We start from the raw sequence: 13923 nt of genomic DNA on the forward strand, positions 1-13923 counted from the left end.
TAGAGTTGTCAGAACACAGGGAACCCCATTCCCTGAGACCCACAGTCAGAGTCCCTCAGTCCCCAGAGGCACTTGGGGAAAAGGTCCCGGCTGTCCCAGGCTGTGTTTTTGCAGGATGCCCTGGGCCAGGATGAAGCTTATGGGGAGCCATGCCTGTGGACACCACATCGGATCCTTTTTGAGGTACAGGAGATGTTAGCTTCTAGAACATTCATTGTACAAGCCTGAGTCCTTACAGGCAAGCTTTGCCCATTCTGGGGTCCAATGGCTCCCTGTTTAGTGAACACAGGGTGATAGAACTACTAAGTCATCCAAAATACTACTTGGCAATGGCGCTTTATCAGGAGAAGCTGACCCACTGGCTAAGTCCCCAGAGCTACAGTAGTGTTCAGCATCCAGCATGAAGCAATGTTTTCTGAGCAGGCAGGCCAGAGCCAAAATACCCTTGAGGAGGACTCAAGAGGAAGTGGGTGTGTTGGGGCTGGGGGCAATGGAAGTATCCACCATGGCCTCTCTGACATCCTAGAAAGACAGCTGGTTCCAGACCAGTGTTGATTCTAGCCGTCCACAGATGATGGCTGTAGTCCAAATGTGGCCCATGCCAGGTCCTGCACAGCCTCAGAGCCTTTCACACGTGTGAAGAGTTTTAAAAGGGACACAGATTGTAGGAGTGACCTCAGGCCTTCAGACCCATGCAGTCTCAGGTGCTGTCTCTTCATGGACGACTCCGACGTCTGGGCCTGCAGGCTCATCTGTCACAGGCCTCTTCCTGGGCTAGAATCCGGCCCTCAGGGATGGGTCAGGCAATTGCTTGGCTCCCGTCACCATGGGCTGTGGAGACACTTGCAGCTCAAATCGCCCATGTCCTCCAGCTCCTGAGTCACAAGGCCCTCATCTTAAACCAAAGCTTTATCCACACTCTCCTGGGCCGGCCTGGCCATGTCCGCTAGACTGTCTGTCACCTGTGGCCGTATCTTTTTACCACCCGGTCCACACCTGCAGACTGCTGTAGTGGGTAGCCATTCCAGCTTTGATCTGGAAGTTCCAACCCCCATTGAGACTTCGGCAATGTCACGCCTACAAGGCGGGGCCAAGGGAGGCGCCTGGGGACCCGAGAGCTGGATCGGCGGGCGCTCTCTCTGTTGTGGGACCCTGGACTGGAGAGGTGGACCGAGCAGAGCTCCAGAGAACACCGCTGGACTGTGATACACCTTCCCCAGACTCCGCGACCTACCTATTCCTTAATTTGTAAGTTACGCCATTAAATAAATCTCCTTTTAACTACGTGGAGTGGCCTTAATAATTTCACCAATAGACTGCTTCCTGCCATGTGCTATAGGCCATGTCCACCTGTCTCCATCTCTGCTGTCTTCCTCCAGGGGTCCAGGTTAGCTTTTATGGCTGAGATAGAACTTGTTTCTATGTAGTCCCTACTGCCCACCTGCCAGCTGGGCGGATGCTTGTGTGGCCTGCTTTGGTGAGCCAGCCAGGACACACTGGCTTGATCTGTGTCCCCACCCCATACTCCAGGTCCCTTGGTACTGGTCATTTGGCTTAGCTTTAGCTGAGGTGAACCCCACAGTCTGTTCTTTCAAGGAAGGAGTTGAGATCTCTCTAGCACAGGAGAGCTATGTCCCACCACTGCATTGGGCGCTGGGCAGGGAACACCGGAATCACTCTGGAAACTTCTTTCCTCTCTTCTGTGGTGTCCACAGAGGCTGAGCCTGGGGACACAGCATGTGGGTCAAGTGGAGGCCATTGAGTTACAAGAGGAGTGACTGGGTGTGTCACATGGAGATCTCTGGGGACCTGCAAGAATCCAGCCACCTCTAGCTCATGTGCAAACCTTGAAATGTGAAGGCCCCCTCCTGGCTGTGTGGGGAGCCCAACCTGCTCACCCTGTGAGTGCTTGGCTAGGACTATCAAGTAGAGGTATAGATGAGATTCAGGAAGCTCCTGGTTTTCCTGCCCCATAGATTTGGCCTTTGTTGAATTTAATGGCTGCTGGTAGTAGCTGGGCAAGGGAAAATTGTGGGCCTCAAGAGCCCTTGGAACGTCAGATGTAAGATGCACAGGGCCACAGTCCTGCTAGGAAGGCCCTGGGCACAGGCTCAGCATGGGGAGGTAGTTAGCCAGAGTCTGCTGTGTAGGGTCTGGGTACATGGAGAGCAAAGGACACGAGAGAAACACACTCATGCTGAAGAGTCACGGAGTCACTGAGAATCTTCTTGTCAGGGGCCAGCAGTGTGTATGTTCCCACTGGTGGCACGTGGGGTCTATTGCCTGGCGTGTGAGTGCCCGTGGCATCTCCACATGCCCAGCAGGAGTGGGCAGTAGGCTGTGATGTGAGAACTGCAGGTCCTTGGATAAGCGTCTCCCATGACGGTCCTGACCCTGTGGGGCTCTGAGGCTTCATCCCGATTCACATGGCTGTAGGAAAGGCTCTGTCTTTCACAGAGAGCACAGTTGGAGGGTGCTCCTGTAGGGGTCACCAGAGTCACCCACCTCACTCAGCTGACTGCAGGTTTGTGGAGTCAGAGATGCGACAGTGATGGTGTGGTTGTGTCTTGGGGAACACCCCCAGGAACCTTGAACCTCGGCCTGGCCTCTTGAGCTCTGCCTCTCCCATCTCCCTTAGGAACTGCTTTCTGAATTTGTCAGGCCCAGGGTCCCTGGTCTTCTAGCATTAGTGCTGTTGGTGTGAGCCAGGTGACAGACGGGTTTTTATCTTGTTCCTTAGATTTGCTGCAGACTTGACCACACAGGCTCCATCTTTGAGATCTTATTGACAGGAAGTAAAAGTTTTTAAGGAAATTGTTGAGATTGCTGACTCCTGAGGAAGAGGCTTAATCTCCAAAGGCCTAGAACTGGAGCTGTATAGATGGCCGAGGAGGTCAGGCCCTTGCAGGGCCAACACGAGGTCTTGGTGACTGGATATACCTGTGCAGACATGGTACACAAAACAGCCCAGCCGTGAGCTGAGTTCTCAGTCTCAAAGCAAGCTTATGGTCTCTCACAAGGCAGATGTGTTGCCCATGGGCTGTAAACTGTAGACTTCCAGGAACCAGAGAGAGAGAGAGAGAGAGGTGGCAGGTTTGTCAGGGTCCCTGAGGTGGCTTGTAGCCACATTTCTCAGCATCATTCACCCTGCCCATCACCACATCTCGCAGCCTGTGGGTTTGCCTGGCTCATAGGCAGCACCAGAAGTTGTAGGAGGGAGCACTGGAGGGTATGTCCAGTGTCCTCAACTTGGGGCACCTGCTGCTTTCCATGTGACAGTCAATTAGATGTCATGGCTCTGTGGGAAGAAGTCCCAAAGTGCTGGCGAGGGAAAACAACCCCAATGGCCAAGGCAAAGGAAGAGCTGGAAGCAGTCGAGTACTGCTGCCCACTGCACAGTCCCCAGGGGAGCCTTCCGGGCACGTCTGACCTCCCGGGCAGCGAACAGAAGCCCTGTTGAGATCTTCTGTCCCCTGGCCATATGCGTGGTGATGACACAGCCAGAGCCCAGAGGTCAATCCCTGCCTAGAGCAGGGTCCCAGTCGTCTCTCATGTACTACATAGGATCTTTGTGGGAGACCAAGATTAGGTGTTCCAGAAGCATCCATGAAAAGAGATTCATGGGTGCGCATAGCATCAGAGATAGCTGGTGATCTGTCTGTCGCCAACCACCACGCTCTCTCTTTGGTGTCTCAGAGCCAGTGGCCTCTGCTCCCTCTGCAGGGTGAGATAGCCCACTGCAGGCTTCCTCAGCAACACTGCTATCAGAAGAAAAACCAAAACGTCACACCATCACCCGCGCCACCAGTGGGCTGCCTCCTGTCTGCTCCCACCCAGGCAGTGAAGTGTGGGTATGCAGCTTGGGCCCCTTGGACCTGTAGACTCCAAGACTCATGCCTGGGAAGGTCTGTGTGCTTCGTCAGAGGTGACAAGCAAGGTTGGAGGTCATGGTCACACAACCTGTCCCACTACTCACTCTGCCTGGTGGCCTCTGTCTCTACTCTCACCTCGGCTGCCCTGGGTTGTTCCGTCTGTGGTGGTTGGCCACAGCGACTTTTCTCACCATGGGGTACTAGGTCAAAGAGCTCAGCGAAAACCCAGGGTCTCTAAGCTGGTGTGGCCGGTGGGGTGGAGCCAAGGTTGAGATTGCCTCACTCTACTTGAGAAAGGTCTCATGTAGCTCAGGCTGGCCTGGAACTTGTGATCTTTCTGCCTCCCAGGTCCTTAGCGCTAGGCAGGCACCATCACACCCAGCTGAGGCTTCTAACTTCCAGCAACCTCCTGGGGACAGCTTAAAAGGACAAAGGTTTGTCCTCTCCCTGTTCTGGGGCTGGACATCTGGGGTTAGGGTTAGCAGGAGAAGAGCCTTGCTTCTGGAGGTCCCAATAGTCTAACGCTCCATAGCTCGCCTTCTCTTTCCCTAATTACACCAGTCAATGGTTACTTTACGGCACTCCTAACCTGGTGTGACCTTGTCTCGGCTGCATCGGCAAAGAACTCATTTCTAAGTGTGGCCTAATTCATGTCTCAGGGTAGACAAAGACTCGCAGCGGGTGGAGGCACTCTTTAGCTCAAGGCAGCTGGGGAGACGAGATTCTTCTTTCATTCTACGTCGCCTCCCGGGAGTATACCCCCTTCCAGGTAGGCAGTCCTCCCAGAGAGCCTGGACAGGCATCAAGAGGGGCTGGAGCCATTGCTGAGTACCTGCCACACTCAGGCACCATGTGCCCACACTGCTCCAAGACTTTTATGGCAGGCCCTAGCCTACCAACTGGGCAGAGAAGTACCAAGTTGGCAGGGGCTTCTGTGGGGTGAGGCGAGGAACGCAGGGCATCCTCAGTCCCTTCCCCCTGGCTGGGCTGTGACCAGTGGTCCCTTTGGCATCTACCTGCCCCCACCCCCCCACCTCCTGGTCCAGCCTCAGGTTGGGACACTTCTTCTCAACTGCTTTTTTTCTGCTGTTCACATGGAAGGCATTTCCCACTGTCTGAGACTCGCCTATCTCTGAGTGGATTCACCTTGCACTGGCCCAAACCTCTGTCCCCAGCTGTTGTAACACGTCCATTGGGCGGTGCCTTCAGACAGGGGCTTGCCGGCCCAGATTTCACCTTTTTGACAATGGGCTTTTTTTTCTTCACCAGCTCTGATGGGGCACCCTGGGCCTTGGGAGCCCACAGTGGCATGCCTCTTCTGACAGGCCAGAGCTGGGTTTGCCTTTTGATGGTGGTGGTGGTGTTCATACTATAATGTAACTATAGGACCCCTGGGAAGAAGGGCAGTCTTAGACTAGACGTGAGCCAGCCACACCCTTGACATGGGGAGAACCCCAGAGAGCATGCTGGGATGTCCTGTACTGCCTGATATGGTGAAGGCACGGATTGCTGCAAAGAAGGCTGTTAGCCTGAGGTGGCTATGTGGCAGCTCCAGGGTATCCGTCCTGCCCTGAGGCTGATCCTGCTGGATTTAGGCACTCTTGACCCCCCATTCAGCATCCAGGATGCTAGGTCCACACCAGGCCTCAGACTGAGTGCACCAACCATTAGGGACCACCCCCAACCTCATTAGAGACCCTCTCAGCCTTGGGGAATGATGTTTCAGCATTGCATTTCTGGGTCACAGGTCACACTTGGCTCAGTGCTGGGGAGTCATGAGCAGTCAGGAGTATCCATCTGTAATAGGGTGCTTCTGAGGGGGGCAGGGCTCTGCCTAGTCACTCATGAGACTTGTTATGCCCGCTCCCCTCTCAGGGGAGCCTGGGGACAGGCAGCTCCCTCCTCCCCCCAGTGTGGAGGGGAGCTGAGGGTTGGAAGAGGAACGGAGCCTGGTTTCTCTCTTGCCTGCTCCCCTGGCTGTTTAGTGGCTGGGCAGCACACGTGGATGTCTCTGACCAGCACCCCCAGAAGAGGATTCACGGCATCTGCAGCCAGGCAGGCATAGTAAGAGTCATCAAGGATCCTGGCCGCTTCATCAGCAATGTTGATGTGGACACAGATCAGGGGGACTGACAAATAGGTCGAGGGAGTCACAGACAGAAGCCAAGCAGACCAGACAGACCAGAACAGTGTACATCCCAGGGAGGGGCCCTTGGGTATGACCCCCAAATATGGAAGACGACACAAGGCTCACAGCACACTCTGGACTTCACACGACTGTCACGAGGGGGTTTCTCTTCTACTGGGCAAGAGCATGGGCACAGACACTTCCCTTACCCTTCTTCTTCCGGACTGAGGCTTGCAAACAGAAAGGGAAGCGCATGAGCCAGCCACGGTGGCAGCGCCCTCCCATAGTGGCCCACACCCGGGGTCTCACTCAGTTCGGTGATTATGGGACATAGGTAGGGGAACTAGTGTGGAGACCACCAGGAGTGAGGGGCAGGGGTCCAGAGTGGCCCCCACAACTTGCCCTTGGTTGCTCTTTTTGCCTTGTCCTGCCTGAATCTCCTTTGTGGTGGCGAAGGGGCTTTCTTACTTTGTTCCCAGCAATCCAGCAGCACTCCATAGGTGGGACTGAACTTCATGAGGTGGGACAGGAGGGCAGGTCTGCCTTTAAAAGGACACGGAGGCCCTGGGAGCTGGAGACCCTGGGAGCTAGAGGGAGCCCCTTTCCAATGAGCTCCTAGAGAACACGGCAGCAGCCCCTTCTGTAGAGCAGGCTGACCTTGGCTCATTGTAAGCGGGGCAGACATTCGGTCATGGGGACACAATTCGAATGTTCCCAGTGGAATGTTTGAAGGTATATGATAGGGTCAGGAGCGTGGCTGGAAGGAGAGGATGGGTGGGCACACTCCAGTTTCTGGGTGGAGAAGCATTCCTGTGTCAGGGTACCCTCTTCTAGAAGACTGACAATTTGAGGTGAGCTTCAGATTCTAGCCCCAGGGTGGACAGTGATTAACATGAACAAGGGGATGGGGGCTGCTCTGTGCTGGTGGGGACCTGTTGCTGTCAGTGACATCCTGGCAGGACACCACCAGGAGCTAATAGGTTTGAACCGGAGTGGTTGTTTCTGCACCAAGGGCCACCCTCACCAGCACTAACTACCCCTGTTCCTCACGGGGTCAGTGCTTTCCCTCACTGTCTCTGTGAATCAGAGCCATCCTCTCTGCAGAAGTCCCCTGGCTACCTGGTGGCACCTGGGTGACACTTAGGATGTGGTTCTTAGTCCGTGTCAGAGTCATCCCTTTTCTTAATAGTCCCAATGGCTGAGAGTCCCCTGTCCCATCTGCCTCCAAGGGGACAAATGGCCAAGTCTGTTTAATGAGGACCTTTTAGAGTTCTGGGTGTGCTGGGACTCTCTGAGGAGTCCCTGAGGGCAGGCCTTCAGTGGCTGGAGCAAGCTGGAGGACAGGCTGAGGTGGGGTCAGTGAGGGTGCCCAAGGCAGCAGGGACGCTGCTGCAGGGCCAGCGAGGCTGCTTACCTTTGTCCACTAGTGAGAGGCCCAAAAAGTCAAAACAAAACAATGTTAGATAAGCAGAAGAGAATATCAGCCCCACCTCCTCTAGATCCCATGGAGTCCCTCACTAGAGACGCCAAGCCAAGTGTGAAGCTGTAGGGCATGCAGGAGAAAGGGCAGGGATAAGCAAGCCAGCGGGAGGCCGTGCATGGGCTGGGCGTCTCTGAGGGCAGCAGGGTAAGGTGGCCTTACCGAGTTCCTCCAGCTCCGCCGTCATGGACTTGGAACGCAGGGTAAGGGCCGTAGTTGGAGCCCTCTTTGGAGGTGGGGGAGCTTGATGGGTAGACAAAAACAGAGTCGGTGTGAGAACCACCACAAGGCCCCACCCAGTCCTGTACCCCACCCAGTGCCCCTTACTTTTGGACACAGGAAGAATCCGGGAGGCAGTGACCCTCGAATCTGTGTTTTGGGGGGCAGACGGACAGGTGGCTGTGGGGGTTGTCATGGTTGGGCTGCCATGATTAGCATCAGCCCTGGGTGCTCAGGATGGAGTAGGGTAGGTGCTCTGTGATAGGGTTGGGAACTAAGGCTCTGTTCTGTCTGTGTGAATCTGACTGTGACAGGGCACAGGCAGTGGGGTATATGTGGCTTAGCCACTACCTGCCAGGCTGTCAACGGCAGGGACACGGGCCTCGCTGGAGCTGGGGAAGGAGACCTGTTGGTGTCCAGGAAATGCCATTCTCTACCCTCGCACTACGGTCTCAGCTGTTTGCAACCCTCTCTTGCTATTTAGTGTACTCTGGTGCAGCCACCCCTACAGCCTCTCCTAGCTGCCCCTGGTACCTCTACACAGCTGCTTTGAGGACAGCTGGCTAGAAGGCAGGGGCGTCTGTCCCGTGCTTGGTCCCCTTTGCTGGCCCAGCTGTGGCCTCCCTCAGGAGAATGGTGACTCAGGCTCAATGTCATGTCTTGGTCACACACTTAAGTGATACCCCATGGCCTTGGCTCTCAGCTAAAAAGAGGCTGTTCTCCTTCCCTGTGACCTCTGCCTCCCCCCTGCAGGGCACCTTGAGGGATACACACCTTTCTTTCTGGCAGTGTCATCAGGGTCTAGATTCCTGGTCACTGTGACGACCTTAAGGACGAGGTGATTTCCTCCCTGGCGGATCATGTTCACCACCTGCCGGTGGCCCACCTTGACGACATTTTCATTGTTAACCTGCAGGGAGAGAGGCGCGGCAGGTCAGCAACACGTAAGAGGAGGCAGGGGTGGTGAGGCACGTGCTGCCGGCACCCTGTAGGAGACTAGGGGGACTTTGGTCTTTATGGATGAAAATTTGCTTTGGGGAGGTCAGCATGTGTGCTGCTGTGGCTGCAGAGGCCACCACACCATGACGGGTGGGATGCCTCATCCAGCACCCTCTACCAGGACTGGTGGACCCTACTTAACAGAATTCTCAGGAGCTGTCCAGATCTCCACGGCTGGGTTCAGCAGCAGCTCTACCCTTTTACAGCAAGGCAGAAACCTGGCCCCCAATCACTTCTCCTGTGTTTTGGCCCATTGTCTTTGGGATTTCCCCCCCCCCCCCCCAACACTGAGGTGGAAAAGTTTGACTTTACAAGGTATTAAAAGAGATGACGATTCTTCCCTGGCACTTCTGGGAAGAAGGAAGACTGCCCCAGTGCTCCTGGGATAGTGGAGGTGCACACTTGAACCCCAATGTTGCTTCTGTGAGCAGAACCCTGAGGCTCAGAAACTCTGGGTTTTCAGGACCAGGCCCTCTCCTTATAACCCCAGGGAAGAAGCAGACACAGATTCAAGCAGAGGTGGGACTTGGCGTCAGCCCCTTTGTCAAGCTAAGTTCCACAGCAGACCCCCAGGCCTTGTCCCCAGAAGAAAGCCAGAGCTGTACAGATGGGCAGGTTGGGCATTGTGAACATGCCTATCCCAACACCATGCTTCCAGTCAAGATCACTATGGTGTTGGACACTATCTTAGCTGTTGAAATGTAAGAACGCCGGCACTTTAACACAACACTCCAAACCTCCACTCTTACACAGTGATCTGGGTGGGAGTGCAGGAGCCCCAGGCAGGGCCTCAGCTCTGTTATTTGTTTGGGAGCCATCCAGCCTCCCTGACCTCATCTGCGTGGACTGGTGACCATTGCCTTTGATTCTGTTGCTTTTGGAGTTCTAGAAGGGGACAGAATGGATCCTGCACAGTTCTGCTATCAAGGTGTCCATGGAACGTCCACGCAATCAACTCTGAATCCAGCCCTGGGCTGGGCTTTTGCAGTTCAGCTTTCTACCATAGCTAGGATTGACACCAAGCACTGACCCGTGCCCACATTATGTAAAGGGAGTAAGTTATGAATGGAATCTCTGCCAGCCCTCCTGAGCTGGCACAGCTCGGAAGCAGGCAGCTGTCCTGTTGACCATCTTCCCGCAAAGTCTATTGAACACAGGTGTGTGCCTGTCAGAAAGACATGAACGTGAGGGCTGACACGGGTAGCTGAGAGACCTTCACTCACCTTGGGCCAAACTTGGAAAAAGTCAGTAGAAGGGGGCCCCAGCAGCTAGAGCCTGAAGCATGCAGTCCTGGTGACACACACTTGTCATTAGACAAATTATGTCAAGGTGCAGAAACTAAATGCCAACTCCCCCAAAGTAGCTGAGCCGAGCCGAGCTACAGGAGTGGAGGTTATGGCTTCACTGGGTGTTCAGGGGTTCCTTAAGGCTTCACTGGGTGTTCAGGTGTTTCTTATGGCTTCACCGGGTATTCAGGGGTTCCTTAAGGCTTCACTGGGTGTTCAGGGGTTCCTTACGGTTTCACTGGGTGTTCAGGGGTTACTTATGGCTTCACTGGGTGTTCAGGGGTTCCTTAAGGCTTCACTGGGTGTTCAGGTGTTTCTTATGGCTTCACCGGGTGTTCAGGGGTTACTTATGGTTTCAGGGGCTCAGCAAACTTTCCAGTCCCAGCAGTAACAACTGTCACAGCATAGACCACACCCCCAAACCCAAGTCAATAGCTCTCACCTCCGAGGTGACTGGGGCCTTTTCGACGACGTATAATTAGGTGCTTGTCTCACTGCTGTGACAGAGCACTTGCCACAAGCAACTTAAGGAAGGAAGGAAGGGAGGAAGGGAGGGAGGGAGGGAGGGAGGGAGGGAGGGAGGGAGGAAGGAAGGGGTTTATTTGGCTCACAGTTATTAGGGCCACAGTCCATCATGGTAAGCGAGTCATGGCAGTAGAGTGTGAGGCGGTAGAGTGTGAGGCCCACTACATTCACCGTCAGGGAGTGGAGAGATGAATGCTGGTGCTCAGCTTGCTTTCTTCTTTTTATTAGTCCAGGACCCCAGCCCATGGGATGGTGCTGTCCACATTCAGGCTGGCTCATCCCTCTTCAATTCTACTTATCTAGACATGTCCAGAGTGTGTGTCCTAGGCGAATCTAGATCCTTCAGGCTGTCAGTACTAACCTCAGAAGTGCTCAGGTCCCAAGGGTGACTCATGAATTGACTGACACTTTGTAAAAAGGGCATTGGGGGCTCTCTAGCCTGTCCCCCTGGGAGGGACCATCTAGGGCACAGCAGCCTGCTTGCCAGGATTCCCAGTGCCTTCCTCTCAGTCTCCAGAGCAGGGAGAAGAGAACCCCGCCTCCCCTCCCTGTGCGTTTTATCACAGAACAGCTGCTGAACAGCCTGGGACACAACCCAGTGACCAGCCGCGCTGTGCCACTCAGCCTGGAGCTGGCTACCACCCTTCTCTTGAGGCCCTTAGGAATCAGTGCTCCACCTGCCACCCCTCAGTTACACACAGGACTCCGGGCCTCAGGTGGGAAAAGCGGCGTCCCTGTCAGCAGCTTCCCTGGGAGTGACCGGTGACGGGTGAAGGAAAGCTGGAAGGCAGGGAAGGAGCTACGGTCCCCAAGTCCTGCAGAGGTGACAGAGCAGCCCTGACACACCCTTGCAAGGGTCACTGCTGCTATGGAGGGAACTCAGAGAGATGGGGACAATGGGAAATGCCACCCAGGGAAGGAGCAGGAGCAGGCCTTGCAGGCAGGCCCGGTAGCTCCACCTCCCCCATTTTGTAAGGGTGTTAGGGGAGCTTGGGCAACTTATGGGCAGCTACATTGCTAAAAAAATCCTTCTCCTGGCACCGGTTCTCCTGACTAGATATCTTGGCAACCATTAACTGTCCATAAATACCCAGGGAGGGGTGTGGCCTTGCGATCCCCTCCTGCTAGCAATCCTTAACAGTCTATAAATTCTTGAGGCTAGGCAGGGAGTCATGAGCCCCTCTCCTCCCCCATGACGGGAAGCAAACGGGCCCAGTCTTGGGCAGCCTTTGGACAGCTGCTGCCAGGTCCAGAGGGCAAGAACACGTCATGCCCTGAGGACAGCGTTACTCGACAGTGGGGTTTTCCAGGGACACAGGGATGTGGGTCCCTGAAGAGAGGCTTTCCTAGGAGCTGTCTGTCCAGGCTCCTTCCTTTTCTGCATTGGCCTCCATTCTCCCCGAGGCTTCAGGGCACTGTGCCTCCTCCTTTCCCCGCACTGGGGATGAGAAAGCCTGTCTGCAGGAACAGGGCAGATGTATCCATGCCACTGTCACCCTCCACACTGGGGATGAGAAAGCCTGTCTGCAGGGATAGGGCAGATGTACTCATACCACCGTCACCCTCCACACTGGGGATGAGAAAGCCTGTCTGCAGGAACAGGGCAGATGTACCCATACCACCGTCACCCTCCACACTGGGGATGAGAAAGCCTGTCTGCAGGAATAGGGCAGATGTATCCACGCCACCGTCACCCTCCACACTGGGGATGAGAAAGCCTGTCTGTAGGAATAGGGCAGATGTACCCATACCACCATCACCCACCACACTGGGGATGAGAAAGCCTGTCTGCAGGGATAGGGCAGATGTACCCATACCACTGTCACCCTCCACACTGGGCGAAGCACTGTTGGGTGTGTCATGGCACAGAGCCCCCCACCCCAGGCTGGGCTGCAGCGTCCCAGAGCCTGCCCCCCACTCAACCTCTCCTTGCAGGGGAAGATGAGGCATCCCCCCCCCCCCAGAAAGACTGGCTTCTCCAGCTACATGGAGTACGGGTTTTGGTGGTTTTCCTGCTGGGTTTCCATCTTGATTTGGCATGTATTTCCCCACTATGCCCCACTTCTCCATTTTGGAGTGGTAATATATATTCTGTGCCATTGCATGTCAGAAGCATGTAATTTGCTTTTTGCTTTTTACAGGGGTTACAGTTAAGAGAGCGCCTAGAGTCTCAGAAGAGGTTTTGGATTTTTAAACAGTGTTGAGACTGTGAAAGATCATAGGGACCTTTTGAAGTTGGATTAAATAAATGCATTTTGCATTATGGTATGGCCAAGGGCCCATACAGGGGCCAGGGAGGGGAGTGTGGAAGTTTCAGTGAGAAATGTCTTTCAGAGACTTGGGCATTTGAACACTTGGTTTCCGGGTGGTGTTACTACTTGGGGAGGTTTAGGTGGTGCGGCCTTGCTAGAGGTGGCAGGTCACTGGGGGCGAGCTTTGAGACTGTACAGCCTCACCGCATCTCCAGTTTGCTTTGTGCTTGCTGTTAAAGATGTTAGCTCTTAGCTTCCCACCCCTGCCATCATGCCAGCTGCTGGCTGCCATGTTTCCTGCCATGATGGACTCTTCACTCTTTGACACAGTAAGCCAAAATAAACTCTTCCACAGGTTGCTTTTGGTTATGGTACTTTACCATGAAAAGTAACTAATACTGCCATGGCTGTACCCGAAATGGAGGAATGCTGACCTTGTGCCCCATCCCTGTGTTCTTCATCCTCCCTCCTCTCTCTCCTTACAGCCATGCGGGACTAAAATGCTCTCCCTGACTTGCAAAAACAAAAACGAAAGCAAAAATTCCAAAAAGCCAAACTTTGCACAGATTCTGCCCCAACCCTCACATATTACTGATGCAAGTATAATATGTCATGGACACATGGACCCTTCAGTACAGGGACTCCTCACCAAGACCAGCTTCCATAGCCAGAAGAACCCAGGTGCATTCTCCTTACCACAGCAGGGACAGAGGAGTCAAAAGTCTTTGCAGTCTCCCAGCCTACAAACAGGCCTAAAACAGTTTAGCCTGCAATGGGTGTCTGGGGCCAGACACAGTCCTGAAAACAGTTGGCTGACAGGAGCCGAAGTGGGCAGGAAGGCTTGCTCTTCCCTCATCTGCTCACATTTTAAGGCCTTGACCTGCAATTCTGATCTGTTACCACCAGGGGGAGATGTGCATGTGCGTGCCACATGTCACACCAGTAAGAAGGCTCCAACAAGCCCTGAAGCCCCTTAGAGTTACCAATTTAGAGTAAAGCAAGCAAGCAAGCAAGCAAGCAAAAGCCTGTCCCAAAAATCCATTTGCCCTCAAGGAGGCAAATATATCCTTGCACACAGCCATGGAGCCATGGAGGATGAATAAACCAAGCTACACGGCATTCAGTTGTTTTGTGACGAATAGGATCGTATACTGTCCTTGAC

At 54.3% G+C, this 13923-nt stretch overlaps 1 protein-coding gene across 8 annotated transcripts in view; it reads right to left on the bottom strand.

The window, feature by feature from the left end:
- The window catches only part of Shank2 (SH3 and multiple ankyrin repeat domains 2), a 445086-nt gene that overhangs the window by 22093 nt on the left and 409070 nt on the right, over nt 1–13923 (bottom strand). For 4 of the 8 annotated variants that reach the window (XM_052712832.1, XM_052712830.1, XM_052712829.1 and 1 more), the window contains exons 17-20: nt 8474–8609; nt 7642–7723; nt 7415–7434; nt 6210–6230 (exon numbers count right to left, since the gene is read on the bottom strand). In XM_052712832.1, coding sequence (XP_052568792.1) covers nt 6210–6230; nt 7415–7434; nt 7642–7723; nt 8474–8609 — 259 coding nt within the window. The remainder of the gene's footprint in view (nt 1–6209; nt 6231–7414; nt 7435–7641; nt 7724–8473; nt 8610–13923) is intronic. The other 4 variants (XM_052712826.1, XM_052712833.1, XM_052712828.1 and 1 more) reach the window with 3 other exon arrangements.

Source organism: Peromyscus californicus, unplaced genomic scaffold (genome assembly GCF_007827085.1).
Source record: "Peromyscus californicus insignis strain IS unplaced genomic scaffold, ASM782708v3 Scaffold_4__1_contigs__length_199733344, whole genome shotgun sequence".
NCBI lineage: Eukaryota > Metazoa > Chordata > Mammalia > Rodentia > Cricetidae > Peromyscus > Peromyscus californicus.